The sequence below is a fragment of the Lampetra fluviatilis genome, chromosome 48 (genome assembly GCF_964198595.1).
Source record: "Lampetra fluviatilis chromosome 48, kcLamFluv1.1, whole genome shotgun sequence".
Classification (NCBI taxonomy): domain Eukaryota; kingdom Metazoa; phylum Chordata; class Hyperoartia; order Petromyzontiformes; family Petromyzontidae; genus Lampetra; species Lampetra fluviatilis.
This window is the reverse complement of record NC_136322.1, coordinates 6,978,067-6,999,734: the sequence shown is the minus strand read 5'-3', so window position 1 is coordinate 6,999,734 and position 21,668 is coordinate 6,978,067. Positions and strand designations below refer to the sequence as shown.

Genomic DNA, 21,668 nt, shown 5'->3' with positions numbered 1-21,668 from the left:
CACGATCGAACCCACGACCTCCTGTAGACCAGGCGAGGTAGTCAACATCTCCTAGCCACCGTGATGATGGTGATGATGATGAGAGAGACACGCAGACTCCAAATATACAGCAGCAGCAGGCATCGTCAGGATCACGATCGAACCCACGACCTCCTGTAGACCAGGCGAAGTAGTCAACATCTCCTAGCCACCGTAATGATGGTGATGATGAGAGAGAGAGAGAGACGCAGACTCCAAATATACAGCAGCAGGCATCGTCAGGGGTCTGGATCGAACCCACGACCTCCTGTAGACCAGGTGAAGTAGTCAACATCTCCTAGCCACCCAATCCGCGTGTTGTGTCGTCATGTCACCCCGCGCCCGCACCGATAAAAGTCCTCGCGCGCTGGCGTGACGTCACCGACGCCAAGATCGTCATTGCGTCCGCTGGTGACGTCATCCCGGCGGGAACGTCACCGACGCCAGGAATCGTCATTCGTCTGTGGCCGCGGGGTGACGTCATTCCGGCGGTGACGTCACCCAGTGTTCACAGAGAGAGAGAGAATGGAGGAGGAGAAGGCGGTGATGGAGGAGGAGGCGGTGGCGGAGGAGGAGGCTGCTGAGGCTGCTGCGGGTTCTGTGTGGGGTGGTGGAGGGAGCGACGACGCGGTGAGTGACTGGGGGGGAGGGAGGTGGGGAGACAAAGGTTGACGTGGAGGGAGACACGGAGAGAGACACGGAGACACAGAGGGAGACACGGAGACACAGAGAGGGAGACACGAAGACACAGACAGAGGGAGACACAGAGGCAGAGAGAGAGGGAGACACGGAGACACAGACACGGAGACAGAGACACAGAGAGGGAGACACGAAGACACAGACAGAGGGAGACACAGAGGCAGAGAGAGAGGGAGACACGGAGACACAGAGACACAGACACGGAGACACAGAGGCAGAGAGAGAGAGACACGGAGACACAGAGGGAGACACGGAGACACAGACACGGAGACAGAGACACAGATACACGGAGAGAGACACAGATACACGGAGAGAGACACGGAGACACAGAGAGGGAGACACGGAGACACAGAGACACAGACAGACAGAGGGAGACACAGAGGCAGAGAGAGGGAGACACGAAGACACAGAAAGACACAGAGAGATACAGAGAGAGACACGGAGGGAGACACGGAGACACAGACAGACACAGAGAGACACACGAGGGAGACACAGAGGCAGAGAGAGGGAGACACGAAGACACAGACAGACAGAGGGAGACACAGAGGCAGAGAGAGAGAGACACGAAGACACAGACAGACAGAGGGAGACACAGAGGCAGATAGAGGGAGACACGGAGACACAGAAAGACACAGAGAGACACGGAGGGAGACACGGAGAGACACAGAGGCAGAGAGAGGGAGACACAGAGAGACACAGAGAGACACGGAGAGACACAGAGGGAGACACAGACACGGACAGAGACACAGAGACACGGAGACAGAGACACAGATACACGGAGAGAGACACGGAGACACAGAGAGAGACACGGAGACACAGACAGAGACACGGAGGAAGACGGAAACACGGAGGGAGACACGAAGGGAGACACGGAGACACAGAGAGGGAGACACGGGGACAGAGACACGGGGACACCGAGACACAGAGAGAGACACGGAGAGAGACCCAGAGACACAGAGAGAGACACGGAGAGAGACCCAGAGACACAGAGAGAGACACAGAGACACAGAGACACAGACACAGAGACACGGAGAGACACAGACACGGAGAGACACAGACACAGAGACACAGACACGGAGAGACACAGACACGGAGACACAGAGAGACACGGAGAGAGACACGCAGAGTGTTGAGTGCAGAGTTCAGAGTCTGTATTTTTCCCGGCAAGAATCCAATTGAGGAGGGTTCAGTCGTCTCGTGTAGCGAGGTACCCAGTTAGGATTGATCGATACTCAGAGGCTCATAGACGCACAGAGACCCCATGAGATCGATAGACACATATCACCAGCACCGGTGACGATTATCTGAGCCGGTCCTGGGCCCCTTCGCCTAGGTCGACTCAGCCTCAAATGAGTACCTGGTGCGGTGTTGTAGTAAACATCGCTAGCACTGGGGGAGACAAAGGCGGCCGGGCGTGGTGATGGCCACCCACACCCCCTCGTGTGCCATCCTGGCCCTTCATAGGTGCTCGCTAACAGCTCTTGCCCCTACAGTCTGTTAAGGCTATACGGGGGTCTTTGTGTCTGTGTGTGTGTGTGTCTGTGTGTATGTCTGTGTGTGTCTGTGTGTCTGTGTGTGTTGGGAGTGTGAGTGCCTGTGTGTCTGTGTATGTGTGTGTGTCTGTGTGTGTTGGGAGTGTGTCTGTGTGTGTGCCTGTGTGTGTGTGTCTGTGTGTGTGCGTGTGTGTCTGTGTGTGTCTGTGTGTCTCTGTGTGTCTGTGTGTCTGTTGGGAGTGTGAGTGCATGTGTGTGTGTCTGTGTATGTGTGTTTGTGTGTGTTGGGAGTGTATCTGTGTGTGTGTGTCTGTGCGTGTGTGTGTGTCTGTGTGTGTGTGTCTATGTGTCTGTGTGTGTATCTGTATGTGTGTGTGTCTGTGTCCGTCGTGGCGCTAGGCCCCGACCTCCGAGCGACCCCCGGAGCGTGCGGACCCACCGCCTCCCTGGCCGTCCTGCGCCGTCTTCCCCGTGCCGATCGGCACGGCGTTCCTGCTCCGCGCGGAGCTCCACCGCCCTCGCGACGACGCCCACGGCACCCGCGGCGCCCCGGCCACTTCCACCGCTGCCCCGGCCGCCGCCGCCGCCGCGACCGTGCACCGCTGCGAGCTCTGCCCCTACAGCACCGAGCACCGCGGCTCCTTCAACCGCCACCGGCGCACCCACTCGGGCGACGGTCCCCGGTTCGCCTGCGAAGCCTGCGGCAAGGCGTTCACGCGCGCCGGCAACCTGCGCAGCCACGAGCGCACGCACACCGGAGCCGACCTGTACGTTTGCACGGTGTGCGGGCGCGAGTTCACCGAGCCGCGGGCCCTCCACCGGCACCACCGCACGCACACTCGCGAGAAGCCGTACGCGTGCGGCGCGTGCGGGAAAGCCTTCACGCAGTCGGGCAGCCTTCGGAGCCACCGTCGGACGCACACCGGGGAGCGGCTGCACCGGTGCCGGGTGTGCCCGCGAGCCTTCACCGAGTCGGGCAACCTCGCCAAGCACCAGCGCACGCACACGGGCGAGAAGCCGTACAAGTGCGGCGCGTGCGCCAAGGCGTTCACGCGCGCCAAGAACCTCAGGAGCCATCAGAAGGTTCACGCCGTTGCCGGTGCCGGTGGCGGCGGTGCCGGTGGCGCCGGCGGTGCGGAGGGGGACGCCGCGGCCGGCGCCGGCGGCGGTGCCGGAAAGAAGGAGGAGGAGGATGAGGAGGAGGTTGGAGAGGCGATCATCAGCAGGGAGGATGGGAAGCTGCAGGTGTGAGAGGGATACGCGGAGAGGTGCAGGGTTAACCGACGCTCACACCCAACGGCGTTCACCCTGACCACCAGCATCACCACCCACCCACCCTGCCACTCGTCACCCACCTACCCACCCACCCTGCCACTCGCCACCCACCCACACTGGCAACCGCCACCCACCCTGGCAACCGCCACCCACCCACCCACCCTGGCAACCGCCACCCACCCACCCTCCCTGCCACCCACCCACCCTGCCACACGTCACCCACCCCACCCACCACCCACCCACCCTGCAACCCGCTACCCACCCACCCTGGCAACCGCCACCCCCCCCACCCTGCCACCCACCCTGCCACACGTCACCCACCCGTGCGTTAGTCTGCTGCCAGCAGTAGCAAGGGGGCGATGATCGCTGCCGTGTGGTCTATATCCCAGGGGCACCCCCGGTCGCAGCTGTCCCCGTGCACGAGTCTGCTGCTGCCGGTAGCAGCAAGGGGCAGCGTTGCGTTGGAATCCCAATCGAGTGACGAGTTCCCGGTGTCATTTTTCCAAAGTTTTGGCCCCGAAAATAAATCGGATAAATCCGCGTGCGAGGGAATCGGCAGCTCGACTCAAGAACCAGCGGGGAATGAAATGGAGGGAACGGAAAGCGCACGCGGTTGTTGTTTGGCTGCTGACACGTTCAGAGGTGATGCAAAGTATTTTTTTATTGTTTTAGTTCATTTCGTTTGTCTTTAGTTAAGTGTCCGACAATGTATTTCAAGAGAACGCGTTAACGCTGCAATGTAATTCGGTTTTAAAAGCCCCCTCAATTTGTTAAAATAGAACGAGGGGCGGGCGGGCGGGTGGGCGAACATGGTGGCGCATGGTGCGGCGTGGTGGTGCCAGCCACACGCACACCTCTGTGTGTGCCACGGTGCCCGTAGCCTTCATCGGCGCTGCTGCTTGCGCTCCTGCTAGCGCTGCTACTCGCTGCTACTAACAGCACTTGCCCCTATGGCCTGCAGGAGGCCACACGGGGGGAAGCTTTGTCTGGGTCAGTGTCTGGTTCAATAGCGGACTCCACACCGCTATTGTTGAGTAACTGCCGTAGCGCCAAACTATTCAACTGTTTTCTATTTTGCCACGTGTAAGGCCCCACTACCCAACTGCTGTGGAACTCTTGTTCACAAGCGACTTCCCTGGCTTTAACAAATGATCGCAGCTCAGCGAATCGGCTCCATCTATCATCGCCGCGCAGAAATTCATAGCAGCAGCCCAAACGCTCTCAGCCGCGTGGTCGATGTCGATTCTAAACGTGGGAGGGGAAGAACGAGGAAGAGGATCCGGAGACAAAATTCACACGGCGACCACGGATCGATCGCGTCCCAAAAGAATCCCTCGGCCGAGGACCCCTGGACCTGAATTGATTGAATTGCTCCAAGATTATGCAAAAAAGTGATCTTTTTTTGTGTTAAGGTCCCACATTTATTTCAAAAGGGAATGCGTTAATGGTTTAACAATTATGACGACGATGTAAATGTTTCATGCGCATCGCACCCAGGGATTCCCAATGTGCGGGAGGCAGGAAACAAAAACAGAACCGGGGTGGGGGTGGAGGGGGCCCCAGAAGAGGGGGAGGTCACTTTAAAGAGATGGGATTTTCAACACGGACTTGAATATCTATCTACCGACTTCGATCGCCCGATGTCAAGTGGCGAAGGCGTTCCATAGCGTGTGGTGCCAGGCCAACGCAAGCAGCGAACGAGCGGCAAGCCATAGCCACCCGTTGGAGTGCTGAGCAGTTAAGAGATGGGGGTTGTCAAAGTGGACTTAAACACGTTCCTTCGGAGTGGGCAGGTAGGAACTTGGTTGGACAGCTCATTTGTGCGATCTGTGTCATGCGGCGCAAGCTACGTGGGGCGGCGCGTCACGTGGTGTTGAGCCCGCCAGAAGCGCTCTATGAAATACAAATCGAGGGCGTGGCTATGCACGAGAGACAGACAGACAAATAATCCCTGGTGGGCAGTGTGGAACCTGTTGTTCCTACCTGTAAAATCTATCTACCGACTCCGATCGCCCGATTTCAAGTGGCGAAGGCGTTCCATAGCTTGTGGTGCCAGGCTAACGCAAGCAGCGATGGGCGGCAAGCGGCAAGCCCTACACACCCGTGGGAGTGCTGAGCAGTTAAGAGATTGGGGGTTGTCAAATCTGATTTCATAAAAAATTTATCTACCGACTAATAATTGAATTCGCTTCGAAGACGTGTTCAATAGAACAGCTGGCATAACCGGATGTCGAACCCTGTGTCCTGAACTTTGGGCCACCCTGTGCATGACGGGGCGTAAATAAATGAAATGTATATCCGCTGCTGGATGGAGATCAATGTGCGGATGATTGTGATGTCTCTACCCTGCGCGCGTTCTATAATCCGCGTGCTTCCCCCGCCTCTGAACGCGAGCTCCCCGGCGTCCCGTCCACGCGCCGTGATGCCGCTGCCCGTTGATCGAAGGCTCCAGACCCTTCACCACTTGTCCCCGAGAAATGCGATGAGCTGTGGAGCTTTGAAATTTTTTCGACAAATGGCCCCGTTCTGTCTGGGGGCTTCCGCCAAATTATCCAGTTTCCTCCTGTTCGTGAGCTCCCTCAGTGGATTCCGATCAACGTATAATGTGAGGATATATCCGGGTTGCTGACGGATCACAACTCGTCACGATGATTGACTGCCGGTCCTGGTCCATAGCCAATGGGGGGAAGCCTAGGGGGCGTGGCCCTGACGTAACGGGAAGGTGACAGCTGTAAGTAGAGGATTGGTTCTGCTGGCTTTAGCCACAGCCAATGGGGAGACGAGTCAGGGGCGTGGTCCCGGGAGCCTACGGTGGAGTCTGGAAGATTCCATAGAGGCTAACCAGGATTGGTGGAAAGGTACCACGTGACCCGGGTAATAAATAGTGGAGATGAACAACACGTGGTCAGAACTGGAACAAACGGAGGGGAGAGGCCACGCGAGAGCGGGGGTTCAGGCTGTCACGTGGATGCGCGCGTCTCTCTCCCTCTCACGCTGTCTGTCAGCAGCGTGAAGGAGTGTTGTAAAGAAAGACAAATAAAGACCGGATTCCAGAAGTCGCTTCCACGACCTTTATTACAAACGGAACGATTATACAACTCATTCACTACTATTGTACATTTTGATTTAAAGCTTTCGTGACTGCAGGGATTCATATTCTTGGTTCTTTCGGGAAAGTCACGTAGAAGGGAAACAATCAAATAAAAATAAAACATAATAAGATAACATTCTCACGACGTTTCGGCCACAACACAAGCAGCCGTCCTCAGGTGAAGAACAGGGCTGTCGGAAAGACAGCGTCCTAATGAACACTGCTAAGCTTACACTGCTAAGCTGAAAAATATGCTGCCAAGCTTTGCAGTATTCATTAGGACGCTGTCTTTCCGACAGCCCTGTTCTTCACCTGAGGACGGCTGCTTGCGTTGTGACCGAAACGCCGTGAGAATTTTATCTTATGATGTTTTTTTATTATTATTTTATTATTTCCATTCTATGTGATTTTACCGAAAGAACCAAGAATATGATTCACTAGTATTATACAACTGATCCACTATTATACAACAAATACTGGTAGGAACCACCTGGTTCCACCAGCCCACAGGGGATTATTGTGTCCGTCCGTCGTGCAGAGAGGGGCTGGGTGGGGAGGGAAGGGCTTGGTGGGGAGGGGATGGGTGGGGACGGTGGGGAGGGGCTGGTCACCCCGTGGTGCCCTTATAAAACTCAACCTTTAACCTACTCACGCCGGCTTGTGCCCGCCCTCACAGTCGGCCATATTTGCGGAATACACCACGCCCTGGCCGTTGACCCTGCAGGCCATTGACCGAGCAACCCAACGTTCCTACCAGCTCCCTCCGCGGGACAATGTGTTGAACTTCAACGGGGGATCAGCCAACACCGCTGGGGAGGGCGAGGTCCCAGGCATCTCGTCCCTGGCTCTTGTCCTCTTCGTCCCTTCAGCTCCAATCAACAATCCCCCCCCCCCCCGTGTCGCTCCGAGCACAAACTGATATCGCCTCCTGCACGTTCTCTCTCTCATCATCTCCATCTCCCGGCTCTCCACCGTCTACCCCGCGTTCCCACGCTCCCACCTGCCTGTCCCCAATTGCACCCGCTTTGTTACTACTGCTTCTCCCCATAGGGGCCGTCCATAAATGACGTCACGCACCTAGGGGCGGGTGGCTGGGTCAGACATTTGTGACGAGGGAGTGGGGGGGGGTTTGAGAAATGTGACGTCACGTAAAAATGCGCAACTTTAAATAACTATAGACAACACGTTCTACTTAATTAAATAGACGTTTTAATAAATGTTTTCTCCCACAACATCAGAGTGCAGCGCCACATTAAATACGCACTACAATGACAATAGTTTAAAGCGATTTGAAGCATGTTTTATTTTTTGGGGGTGGGGGGCAGAGCTTTGTTCCGTCGTATTTGAGGGGGGGGGGGTCTGGCTTTTTGTGACGCCGTGTGACGAAGGGGGGGGGGGTAAAAAACAATCCAAAATCGCATGACGTCATTTATGGACGGTCCCATAATTGCTGGCGCCTCACTGGCGGCTCCTCCATGTCCTGACGCTCGCACCTGCTCGCCCCCAAATGCACCCGCTGTTTGCAAACCCCGCGCGTTACGCCACTCCGCTAGAACAGCAGTCGGCGGTTGTGCGTTGGAGAGTAAACCCACTGCTACATTTACAATGGTAGTGTAGTGAATAGTGTAGTGTATAGTAGTGGAGTGTATAGTGTAGTGTATAGTAGTGTGCATAGTGTAGTGTATAGTGTAGCGTATAGTGTAGTGTATAGTGTAGTGCATAGTGTAGTGTATAGTGTAGCGTATAGTGCAGTGTATAGTGTAGTGTATAGTAGTGTAGTGTATAGTGTAGCGTATAGTGTAGTGTATAGTGTAGTATACTAGTTGTTGGAGAGTAAACCCATGACTACATTTACAATTATATAATGTACTAGCTTTACTACCCGGCTTCGCCCGAGACTTGGATTCTTATCTTGGATTAACACACGGCCTACGCGGAGGGTGGGGGGCGGGTGCGTGATATCAGCAGGCACACTGCGTGACGCTTCCGCATGCGGGTGACATCACAGATGTGACATCACCGCTCACTTGCCATGCAAAAATATATCCACTATTACGTCCCCCCCCCCTCCCCAAATACAAAAGTCTATTTTTATACTTTTTGCATTGTGTACAGTCTGGAAGCTACCCACATGGCAAATTTCAAGTTTGTTGCATGTTGGGAAGTAGGCTAAACATTTCGAACAGACACACATTCACATATTTCCCTTTTTTATATATATAGTGTAGTATACTAGTACAGCACTCGTCGGTTGTGTGTTGGAGAGTAAACCCACTACAACATTTACAATTATAGTGTAGTGTATAGTGTAGAATTACTGGTAGGAACCTCCTGGTTACACCAGCCCACAGGGGATTATTGTGTCCGTCCGTCGTGAATCCAAAAATCGGAGGGGTGGGGCTGGGTGGAGAGGGGAGGGTGGGGAGGTTGGGGCTGGGTGGGAGGGGTGGGGCTGGGTGGGGAGGGGCTGGTCACCCCGTGGTGCCCTTCTAAAACTCAACGTTTAACCTACTCACGCCGGCTTGTGCCCGCCCTCACAGTCGGCCATATTTGCGGAATACACCACGCCGCCGTTGACCCTGCAGGTCATTGACCGAGCAACCCAACGTTCCTACCAGCTCCCTCCGCAGGAATGTGTACTAGTGTTGCGCCATAATAAGGCGCTGTAGTCAGCTGACTTGCCGCCAGGCTCACGGGCCGACATGGGGTAGCCGAGAGAGCGATGTGCGTAGGGGTTGACCGAAGGTCAAACGCCCGCCCCTCCGTGGCCAGAGGTTGACACCCCAAACCCCCCCAGGGGCTGAGGGGGATGATGGCCCCCCTCCACTACCTAAGACCTCTTTAGAATTAAGACCCTCTAAGACCTCCCTGAAGGTTCTGGAGGTGGGGGGGGTCATGAGGGGAGGGGTGACCCCGACCTGGGGATAAAAGGCCAGCCCTAGGTTACGGTCCTGGCAGTACTCACCAACTCAAGCTCGAAGACATCTGAAGATCTGAAGACTGGACCAGCGTACCCGTGGACCCTCAACCGTGGCTCTCGCTAAACCGGGGTTGAAGCGGTCCAGAGTATTGGTTAACAGAGTAGCATATTCTTAGTTTTTTTTCGGTAAAGTCATGTAGGTAAAAATTTAAAATTAATAAAAGTAAAATAAAATAAAAATCACGACGTTTTGGAGGCAACACAAGCTTCCGTCTTCAGGTGGAACCGTCACAGCACGATTTCTGTATCAAGTGAGAGAAATTCCGAGAAAACCGTCCTTGTGTATATATATACTGGTTGAGGGTGGGAGGAGCCAAGGCAGGCCCCTGGATATTATTATTATTGTGAAGTTGGTGCGGCTAAAGCCGCTGCTAGGAATGAGCCTTTGTTGTGTTAACAGAGTAGCGTTAACAGAGTGTTAAGTATTTACACTATGAGACCTCCTTTACCAGGAGCAAAATATCGTAATAGGTTTTTACACTTTTATCTGGTACAAAAACTGACACCTTAATACAAGGGTAAAAACCTATTAATATATTTTGCTACTGGTAAAGGAGGTCTCATAGTGTAAATGCTAACCCCGAGCTCTCATTACTCTGATCGTGCGCTGTTTTTGAGTCGTACGCCTTTTGGCGTCATCTGGTCCAACACCAATGGAGACTAGGCTCTAAGAAAAGCTGTCTCGGGTGTGGACCAATCAACTTCAAGGACAGTGCATACATTATCATTATCAGAGTTGTTTATTTTTGTTTGCATTTTGACTGCTTGTGTTGTGGTTATTGCAAACATGATCCCTTGTATAAAGGTGTCAGTTTTTGTACCAGATAAAAGGGTAAAAACCTATTACTACTCGAGTGTTAAGTGTTGTTCAATAAACGCGTTGCCTCCAGCAGACGTCTCCGTGTGGTTAGTCATAGGACACAGCACGAGTATAACAACATAACACAGGTAGGAACAACAGTTCCACACTGCCCACCAGGGATTACACAGGTCAACACACTTTTTCTGGCACAAGGTATTCCAACGGTTTTAAGGTGCTGATTCCAAATCTGGCATCAGTTTTTGTCTATCACATCAGGTTTTTGAGATATCAAATATGCATTTTCAATAAAAACTGCAGAAGAAAAATATTAAATAAATGTGGATATCTACATAAAATTATATTATAAGCACACTATCCTAAAAATACAGCACCATATTTTAACACTAAAGCAGTCACTGACTCGCAACAACTTGCAATCATAAGTGACAGAATTAATTTCGGGTAAAATCAATGAAAATGGGGTATGCCGATATCATAAAAATGAGATGTGATAGAGCAAATCTGAGATCAAATTTGGAATCAGCACCCTGAAATTAGTCTAGAACAGCTGCAAAAGTCCAGGGCAGAAAAAAATGTTTTTTTTTGTTGACCAGTGTTATTTGTCTGTCGTGCATAACCACGCCCTCGATTTATATTTCATAGAGCGCTGCGGGCGGGCTCAGCGCCACGTGACACGGATCGCACGAGAACGCGCTTTCCAACCAAGTCCCTACCTGCCCACTCCGAAGGAACGTGTTATGGCGACAGTGGGTGTACTATACACAAGGGCTCACTAGAGGGCAGATTCCGGATGTCACGCAGGGTCGGGCAGAGGTCGCAACCGGGTACCCGATACCCGTACCCTACCTGATACCCGGCTACCCGTACCCGGCCGGGTACGGGTACGGGTACCCGTTTGTGACCCTGGTGCGGCCGGGTACGGGTAGACCGTGAGTCACTGGCGAGTCACCGTTTGTCACTCATTTCCCAACGTCTTGTCTCTTCTCTTCAATTCAAGTTCCTAGAATCAACCCACCCGCGCCTGCAACATGGCTTCATCCCAGAGGTCACAATCAGGTACCCGATACCCATACCCTACCCGTACCCGGCATGGTACGGGTAGGGTATGGGTACCCGTTTGCGACCCTGGTGCGGCCCGGTACGGGTAAGGAATCAAAACCCGTTTGCGACCTCTGGGGTCGGGTCAGGACATGACAGTCTGGGTGAACCCACGAGAGCACGTGACCGGACGTGGGGGCATGGGGGCCCCCAGAAGTGGGTGAGCGGGCCACGTGAGATGGAGCCAGAGTCTTCGCGAAGGATCGAGAAGGGGGCGTGACCAGGGGCGGAGCCACAGGAGATAGAAGCCGAGCCCCGAAAGGGAGCGTGGCTGTTCAACCCGGGAAAGAAGTCGTCTTCTTCTTCAATCCTCGCTCCTCAGTCTCCGTACACGAAGGCGCGTCGGCTGTTCTGGTTCAACCATATAGGGATTCCGATCAAGTGGTGAGGTGGTTAGGAATGGTGGTGGCCACCACCTTACAGAGTTAAGGGGGCGTCCATAAATGACATCACGCGATTTTGGACGATTTTTGACCCCCCCCCCTCCTCGTCACACGGCGTCACAAAAAGTCAACCCCCCCCCCCTCAAATATGACGTCACAAAGCTCTGCCCCCCCCCCCAAAATAAAACATGCTTCAAATCGCTTTAAACCATTGTCATTGTAGTGCGTATTTAATGTGGCGCTGCACTCGGATGTTGTAGGAGAAAACATTTATTAAAAAGTCTATTTAAACACATTCTTGCGGAGGGAGCTGGTTGGAACGTTGGGTTGCTCGGTCAATGGCCACCAGGGTCAAAGCTTTCGTGACTGCAGGGATTCATATTCTGGGTTCTTTCGGTAAAGTCACGTAGAAGGGAAATAATAAATATATAAAACCAAAAAAATTCTCAGGACGTTTCGACTGCAACACAAGCAATCATCATCAGGTGTGAAATCCACAGCAAGAAAATTTGAAATCCACTGCAAGAATTTTTTTTTGCTGTGGATTTCACACCTGATGATGATTGTGTTGCAGTCGAAACGTCGTGAGATTTATTTTTATTGTTTTATTTCCCTTCTACGTGACTTTACCGAAATAACCAAGAATATAGTGTTGGTTGTGTTGGAGTATGAAACATGTTGACTCTGTCTTGGTTTGCACCTTGTTTAGAACCCGCTACACTAGTTCAGCACTCACTGGTTGTGCATTGGAGAGTAAACTCACTACTACATTTACAATTATAGTGTGGCGTGGCGATGTTGGTTCTAAATGCGGAGGGAAAAACCAGAGGAGGACCCGGAGAAAAATCCACGCGATCACGGGGAGAGAGAAAGATGCAGATTCCAAATATACAGCAGGCGTCAGGGTCGGGATGGAACCCACGACCTCCTGTATACCAGGCGAGGTTGTTAACATCTCTAAGCCACCGTGGCGCTCCAAATTTTGGCAGGACCCTCCGGTAAGAGGCTTGAGACTCAGACGAGGCTTTCCTGGGCTAAAAAGCGGCATCATCCGAGCGATCGATACACACTACACCACAGACACAAGCCACACCACACACATACATCCACCACACACACACATACACCACACACACCACACATACATATGTAATAACAGCCATAGAGGGTTCACGTGGGGATTGGCTTGCCGGTCCTGCTTGTAGCCAATAAGGGTTGAGATAGGGACCATGGCCCATGCGTCATCACGACAGGTCATCAGGAGTGATTGGCCTAGCCATTCGGGCCCCAGCTAATGGGGAGCCGGATGAGGGGCGTGGTCCCGGGATTGACAGGGAACCATCGAGAATGGTCGAAGCTGTCCATGAACGATTGGCTGGGGGAACCACGTGACGAAGGTATTAAGAGCGAGTGAGAGAGAACGATCGAGAGCAGATGGGAAACTGACAATAGCAGGGTCACGCGCGGACGGGGGCTCTGGGTGCCACGTGCGCGGTGGGGACTTAGTGCGTAGTCTGTCCTCTCTCCGTTGTCTGCCAGCAACGGAGAGTGAGTGAGAAAAGTGTATTGTGGAGTGGAAATAAAAGGACTGATTCCGAAGCCGTCTCCCGAAGGATTATTACACTGGTGTCAGAAGTAATTCTGCGACTGTTTGGATGATCGTCAAGATGTCTAAACACCCCAGAAAAAAGAACCTGCCCATGCCTCTATCGGAGGAAGAGGTCGAGACGGATGAAGATGAGCTGTTGGGAGCTACAGCCCTTATGCCGCCTGCTGATGACACTCTCCTCGACGCCTCTCAGCGTCGACCGGGGGAAGATGCGACCACCGCAGGAACAAATGACGAATGGCGGCTGATGGCGGTGCAGATTGAGTCGCTACGCGCCATTCTGCTAAGCCTGGTGACCGCGGTGGCGTCCTCACCAGCCGTGGGTCGCCAGATCGCCCATCAGCTGGACGCCGCGGGAAGAGGTCCTGAAAAGGAATCCGAGTCCGCCATTACTCCTGCCACGCAGGAGGACGCCGTCGTCTTGGGTGGGGCGGCTGCGCCGGAGTCGTCAGACGCCATTTTGAGCGCGCCTACCACCACGCGGCCGCCGGACGCCATTTTGCCTGCAGCGGGTGGAGAGCGGGAACGGCAGTCGGAGACGCCCGCGGCGCGCGCGTGCCGCCGCGGACATCGCCTTCCACAAATTAAAGAATTTATCGCCGGGGGCGATTGGAGTGCTTTTACGTGGCGCTTTGAGTCAGCTTTTAGATCTGTGAACTGGACGGAGGAAGAAGCGCTGGGAGCGCTACCTACACTGCTCGATGATGTGTCTCTGGGAGTCTTCCGCTCCATCCCGGCGTCCAAGAAGAAGACACTGCGGGATGCGTTCGCAGAGGTGGCGGAATTTTATGACCCACCGACATCAGCCACCAGAAAATTTATGTCGCGTCGCCGAGCACCGGAGGAATTGCCGTTGGCTTATCGGGGGGCGTTGATGGCGCTGGCCATGGCCGCCTACCCCGACGCGACGGCCGATCATTTGGATCCACTCATCCTTTCCCGCATGCTGGAGTTGTCTCAGGAGCTCAACATCTCTCTACCAGTGTGCGGCCATGAACCGCTTTCATCGCGATGGGTGGCGCGCTGCCTGGACGCTAAGTTTAATAGCAAGCGTTGGGACCAGATGGCGGCGTGGACGGGGAAACCCGATATCGGCGGGCCGCCTTTGGGGTGGTCTCCGCGACTGGTTGTCCACTGCTCCGACGACTCGGGCGATGACGACGTGCTGGCTGCTGCTGTTCCGCATGGGATTCCGGGACGGCGGCTGCGCGACCAGCGTGGCGACTACACGGGCCGTCCGCGCGCAAGGGCCGGGTCGTCCGACCGCCGGCCGACGTCGGCCGCGTGTTTCAAGTGCGGCAGATGAGGCCATTTCGCCCGCGACGGCCGCTGCCGACCTCTGCTTTCGCCTCTTCCGCCGAGGGGACCTCCATCTCCTCCACCTGCTGCGGAACTGCAACAACCTCGGGCGAGTCGGCACAAATCGCACACCCGGCAGGTCATGTTACATCACTCATCCACTCGCACTCATTCTTACACTCCTAAGGATAATTTTACTTCTCCTGCTCCATTGACACGCTCTGCTACACAGTGGAAGAAATTGGCTCGCAGGATTGTGGCTGCGGCGTCGGGCTCGTCGACGGTACGAGGTACCATCGACGGCGTTGACGTCCGTATCTTGGTGGACACTGGCGCATCGGCTACCATCATTTCGGATGTTATTTTTCATTTGTTGTCCATTCCTGCGTCGCGGATATGCAAGGTTAATGATGCGTGTGTTGCCGCCAATGGGGGGAGCATGGGTATCTGCGGACAGGTGGATGTGAGCATCGCTATCGGAAATATTACCGCCGCAGGACCTGTGTTAATTTCTCGCTCGCTAGCTGTTCCATGCTTGTTGGGTACGGATTTCCTGCGCCGGATGCCGTTGAGAATACGGGTCGACCAGGACTGTTTGGAAATGCCGGGGGGTCGTAGGATGGCGTTCCTGCCTTCCCTGCTGGCCAAGGCGCCTACAGGTAACGCAGTTACTGCTGTAGTTGCGGCTACGGTGGAGGTTCCATCGGGAGCGCAAATGCTTATCCCGCTGCGTTACCGAAAACCACTTCAAATGGGAAGGGGTGCGAAAGGCGTGCTATTATCCCCATCGAATTCCGTATCGAAATCTTTTTCCTTGGCGGCGGCACAAACGATTGTGCGCCCAGGTCAGGCACCTTTCATACAGGTCTTGAATGGGGGACCTGACCGCGTTGTTGTTCCGGAGGGATCGGTGCTGGCTCACGCCACTACCGATTTCGCCTCTTGTGAAAAACCGCCGCGCACTCGGATGCCCGCGAATGGGCCTCCGCATGCTCGTTCACAAGAACGCTGGATCGCGGATTTATGCGGAGAGAATTCTTCCTTGTCAAATGAACATAGGAACGCCTTGCGTTCGCTGTTGCTGCAGTACGCTGATGTGTTCAGCAGAAATGATTTGGACCTCGGCCGCACATCGCTTTTGTCGCACCATATTGAAACCGGTGCGGCGCCTCCTGTCTGTATGCACCCTCACCGCATGAGCCCGGCGGAAAGGGAACACGTGCGTGGGGCAGTAGATGAATTGCTGGCGGCGGATATTATCTCGCCATCCAACAGCCCTTGGGGCGCGCCCGTCGTTTTGGTTAAGAAAAAAGATGGTGGTACGAGGTTTTGCATTGATTTCCGCCGGTTGAACAAAATCTCGGTAGCGGACGCGTACCCCTTACCGAGGATGGATGACTCATTGGATGCTTTATCGGGTGCTAAATTCTTTTCCACCCTCGACCTGTCCTCGGGCTTCTGGCAGCTTCCCCTCGATGACGAGTCAAAACCCAAAACGGCATTCCGCACGCCGCACGGCCTCTTTGAATTTAATCGGTTGCCGATGGGCCTGAACGCGGCTCCGGCCACGTTTCAGCGGCTCATGGAATTGGTGTTGGCGGGACTGCAGTGGGAAACGTGCCTCATATATCTAGACGATATAATTGTCTTTAGCCGCACGTTCGAGGAACATCTCCAACGCCTTGAGACAGTTTTTCAAAGAATGCGTGCGGCTGACCTTAAGTTTAAACCGAGGAAATGCCACCTCCTGCAACACTCCGTCCGTTACCTGGGTCATATTGTCAGTTCGGACGGTGTATCCACTGACCCTCTGAAAACGAAGTGTGTACGTGAGTGGCCCACACCCACTTCAGTGGGTGATGTTCGGCGGTTTATTGGATTCGCTTCCTATTATCGCCGCTTCGTTAAGAACTTTGCGACGTTGGCAAAACCATTACACGTTCTGACTGGCAAAAATCAAAGGTTTAAATGGGGGGCGGAGGAAGAAGGTTCCTTTATGGCACTTCGGGACCACCTCGCCACGGCGCCTACGTTAGATTACCCAGATTTTTCACAGCCGTTCATCCTTGATACGGATGCTAGTGATATCGGCATTGGGGCCGTTTTGTCGCAACGTAAGGACGGGGTTGAGAGGGTGGTGGCGTATGGCAGCAGGGTTCTGTCCCCTGCGGAAACGCGATATTGCGTGACAAGGCGGGAACTTTTGGCAATTGTCCATTTTGTTCGATTGTACCGACCGTACCTGTATGGACGGAAATTCCTGGTCCGCACTGATCATGCGGCTTTGCAATATTCCCTCAAATTGGATCAGCCGTCAGGCCAATTGGCCCGGTGGTTGGAATCGTTACAGGAATTTTCCTTTGATATAACATACCGAAAGGGGGCCCCGTCATGCGAACGCTGATGCGCTCTCAAGGCTGCCGCCCGTTCCTCCGTGCACTTGCCTGACGGGCACGCACCGCTGCGCCGCACCGCCCACGTCGCCCTGCCCGGTTATGGGGGCGATAGCGAATGAGGACGACGCAGGGGCGAAAGCGAAAGAGGACCAGCAGGTGTCGGTGGACACCGATGATACCTTACGGCTGCCGCACGCGGTCTGGTTGCGCGAGCAGGAGGCCGATGCCTCGCTGTCTCCGCTACGTAAATTGGTTGGGAAACAGAAATCGCAATTGGCGGGCTGGAAGTGGCAGATGTTCCGGGGTAAGTCGGGATTGCTAATGTGTACTGACGGGGTGTCTGACCGACCACGCTTGGTGGTGCCTACTTCGCTTCGCTACGACCTGCTCCGTGCTCTGCACGCTGATAAGTTGATGCACCTCGGCGTCCAAAAGACTGTGGCCGCGATGCAAAAGGATTTTTTCTGGGCCGGTATGACGGCGGACATCAATGATTTTGCCCGCTCGTGCCATGACTGTGCGAAAAGGAAGCCGCCTCGGAACCACTATGTACCACCGTTGCGTTCCATTGAAGTGTCCCGTATCAACGAATTAGTGGCTCTCGACATTCTGGGGCCGTTTCCCCCGTCGGCTAGGGGCAATAAATACCTTCTGGTCGGGGTGGAATATTTTTCTCGATGGCCTGGCCTCTGCCCGACCAAACGGCAGCGTCCATCACCGACGCTTTCTTGAACGGGTATGTCATGGACAAGGGGGCACCTGAAAGGCTGCTCACAGATCAAGGCCGGAATTTCTCCTCTAAATTGCTTAGGGAAGTTTGTGACGCGCTAGGTACAAAGAAAGTTCGCACCTCCCCATACCATCCACAAACAGATGGTATGGTGGAACGATTTAACCGTACCCTTTCCGCTATGCTTTGTCACACGGTCAGTGAAAAGCAAACCGATTGGGACTTGCACATACCAGGCGTCTTGGCGGTATACCGCATGGTTCCGCACACGTCCACGAGATACTCACCGTTTTTTTTGATGTATGGCCGTGAAAATGTTCCACCCATCGATGTGCAACTGGGTACGCCGAGTAAACAACCGTCCCGCTCCCTGCCTGACCACGTGCGTGACTCGCTTGAACGAGTAACGGAAGCGCGAGAGGCTGCCCGGTGTGCGATGGCCCGTGCTCAGGCAAGGAACGAACGGTTCGCGCGTCGATCGCATACTCGCATGCCCTGGTCAGTGGGAGACCTGGCGTGGCTCCACTGCCCCCAGGTACCGGCGGGCACATCCCCTAAACTGCACAGGCCATGGCGGGGGCCTGTGACGCTCGTAGATGTTCGGAACTCGCAAAGTATCCGCGTTCAATACGGCAAACGTCGGTGGTATGTTCATTCCTCGCGACTTAAACCCTATGTTGACGCGCGTGTCGGTCCTTCATCCCCAATAGCTGACCTGCCGGGTTCTGCTGGGCCGACTGCGCCGCTTGACACGCCCGTTGATCCCAGCGGGGACTGTGTTGTGCCTCCTGCAGATGAACAGGTTCTGAGGGCTGAGGAAGCCCCCGCTGCCCCCCCTCCAACGGGGCCCGCCCTGGACGTGACCAAGCACCAACAACCGACTTCTTCTTCGAGCCTGCCACCTCCTGTTCATCCGGAAGCAAAGCGACCTGCGCTGGGAGCGGAGAGGGTCCCGCGTCGAGTACGCGGTCGAAATCTCTTCCGTTTCGTTAACGTTTGATCGTTCGCCGATTCCCTGTCGTTACCGCGCTGCAGGGGCGCCCTAATGTATGTTGCGATTTTTTTTTTATTATTATGGGTGACTGTTTTACATGTTGTTAGGCGCGGGAACGCCGGTTCACCCTCAAATTGTTAAACGCACCTTGGTGCCTTAATAAGATGTTGCGGAATTGGTTCTTCACCCTTTTCCCAGCCGAGACGGCTAAATTTTTTCACCGGGGGGGGGGCGGGGGGGGTGATGTAATAACAGCCATAGAGGGTTCACGTGGGGATTGGCTTGCCGGTCCTGCTTGTAGCCAAAAAGGGTTGAGTTAGGGACCATGGCCCATGCGTCATCACGACAGGTCATCAGGAGTGATTGGCCTAGCCATTCGGGGCCCCAGCTAATGGGGAGCCGGATGAGGGGCGTGGTCCCGGGATTGACAAGGAACCATCGAGAATGGTCGAAGCTGTCCATGAACGATTGGCTGGGGGAACCACGTGACGAAGGTATTAAGAGTGAGAGAGAACGATCGAGAGCAGACGGGAAACTGACAAGAGCAGGGTCACGCGCGGACGGGGGCTCTGGGTGCCACATGCGCGGTGGGGACTTAGTGCGTAGTCTGTCCTCTCTCCGTTGTCTGCCAGCAACGGAGAGTGAGTGAGCAAAGTGTATTGTGGAGTGGAAATAAAAGGACTGATTCCGAAGCCGTCTCCCGAAGGATTATTACACATACACCACACACACCAGACATAAGCCACACACATACACCACAGACACAAGCTACACACATACACAAGCCACACACACACACCACACACATGGCAACCACAAGCCACACACATACACCACACACACACACGCACCACACGCACACACCACACACACACCAACCACAAGCCACACACATACACCACACACACACCACACACACATACACACACACACATACACCACACACATACACCACACACACGCACCACACACACGCACCACACACACGCACCACACACACGCACCACACGCACAAACCACACAAGTCCGACTGCTACACGGGCGACAATTGAACCCTGGCTCGCTCTCTCGACATCTTCATCGCCGCCTCCTCCTCCGCCGCCTTCAGACTCTTCACCTCCAGGGACAACCTCCACGCTGCTCGGTCGCCCACCATCGCAGAGCCAGAGTCTTCTTCTCCCGATTGAAATTTATCGGCACCGCCTACGACCGGCGCTGTGAAGCCGACACCACCACGGTCAGCACCAGCAGCGGTTCACTACGTCACACCATCAACAGGTCCGCAAGGATAGCTCCGTTAAGTCTCATCATCCTAATCGCCGCCACCACCACCACCGTTGTCGCTACCACTGCCGCCACCTGGTTCGAGGTCTTTACCACGCGTGTTGTCCCCGTGTTCTGTAGAGTGAGTGGAGTTTGTATGATCTCCCCGTTCGACAGAGAGTGGAGTTTGTGCGATTTCCCCCTGTTCTGCAGAGAGTGGAGTTTGTGTGATCTCCCCCTGTTCTGTAGAGTGAGTGGAGTTTGTATGATCTCCCTGTTCTACAGAGAGAATGATTGAGTGGAGTTTGTATGATCACCCTGTTCTACAGAGAATGAGAGTGTAGTTTGTATGATCTCCCCCTGTTCTGTAGAGTGAGTGGAGTTTGTATGATGTCCCTGTTCTACAGAGAGAATGATTGAGTGGAGTTTGTATGATCTCCCCCTGTTCTGCAGAGTGGAGTTTGTATGATCTCCCCCTGTTCTGCAGAGTGAGTGGAGTTTGTATGATCTCCCCCTGTTCTGCAGAGTGAGTGGAGTTTTATGATCTCCCCCTGTTCTGCAGAGTGGAGTTTGTATGATCTCCCCCTGTTCTGCAGAGTGGAGTTTGTATGATCTCCTCCTGTTCTGCAGAGTGAGTAGAGTTTGTATGATCTCCCCCTGTTCTGCAGAGTGAGTGGAGTTTGTATGATCTTCCCCTGTTCTACAGAGTGGAGTTTGTATGATCTCCTCCTGTTCTGCAGAGTGAGTGGAGTTTGTATGATCTCCCCCTGTTCTGCAGAGTGAGTGGAGTTTGTATGATCTTCCCCTGTTCTACAGAGTGGAGTTTGTATGATCTCCCCCTGTTCTGCAGAGTGAGTGGAGTTTGTATGATCTCCCCCCGTTCTGTAGAGTGGAGTTTGTATGATCTCCCCCTGTTCTACAGAGTGGAGCTTGTATGATCTCCCCCTGTTTTGCAGTGAGTGGAGTTTGTATGATCTCCCCCTGTTCTACAGAGTGGAGTTTGTATGATCTTCCCATTCTGTAGAGTGAGTGGAGTTTGTATGATCTCCCCCTGTTCTACAGAGGGAGTGGAGTTTGTATGATCTCCCCCTGTTCTGTAGAGTGGAGTTTGTATGATCTCCCCCTGTTCTGCAGAGTGAGTGCAGTTTGTATGATCTCCCCCCATTCTGTAGAGTGGAGTTTGTATGATCTCCCCCTGTTCTACAGAGTGGAGCTTGTATGATCTCCCCCTGTTTTGCAGAGTGAGTGGAGTTTGTATGATCTCCCCCTGTTCTACAGAGTGGAGTTTGTATGATCTTCCCCTGTTCTGCAGAGTGAGTGGAGTTTGTATGATCTCCCCATTCTGTAGAGTGAGTGGAGTTTGTATGATCTCCCCCTGTTCTACAGAGGGAGTGGAGTTTGAATGATCTCCCCCTGTTCTGCAGAGTGGAGTTTGTATGATCTCCCCCTGTTCTGCAGAGTGAGTAGAGTTTGTGTGATCTCCCCCTGTTCCGTCTTGGTCCAAAAAAACGCTGGAA

At 54.1% G+C, this 21,668-nt stretch overlaps 1 protein-coding gene across 1 annotated transcript in view; it reads left to right on the top strand.

Moving 5' to 3' along the window:
* The first annotated feature begins 533 nt into the window (after positions 1 to 533).
* The window catches only part of LOC144947973 (uncharacterized), a 26,338-nt gene continuing 5,203 nt past the window's right edge, over positions 534 to 21,668 (top strand). Inside the window, exons 1-3 of the mRNA XM_078877402.1 lie at positions 534 to 648; positions 2,610 to 3,455; positions 3,875 to 3,922. Coding sequence (XP_078733528.1) covers positions 544 to 648; positions 2,610 to 3,455; positions 3,875 to 3,922 — 999 coding nt within the window. The 5' untranslated portion in view covers positions 534 to 543. The remainder of the gene's footprint in view (positions 649 to 2,609; positions 3,456 to 3,874; positions 3,923 to 21,668) is intronic.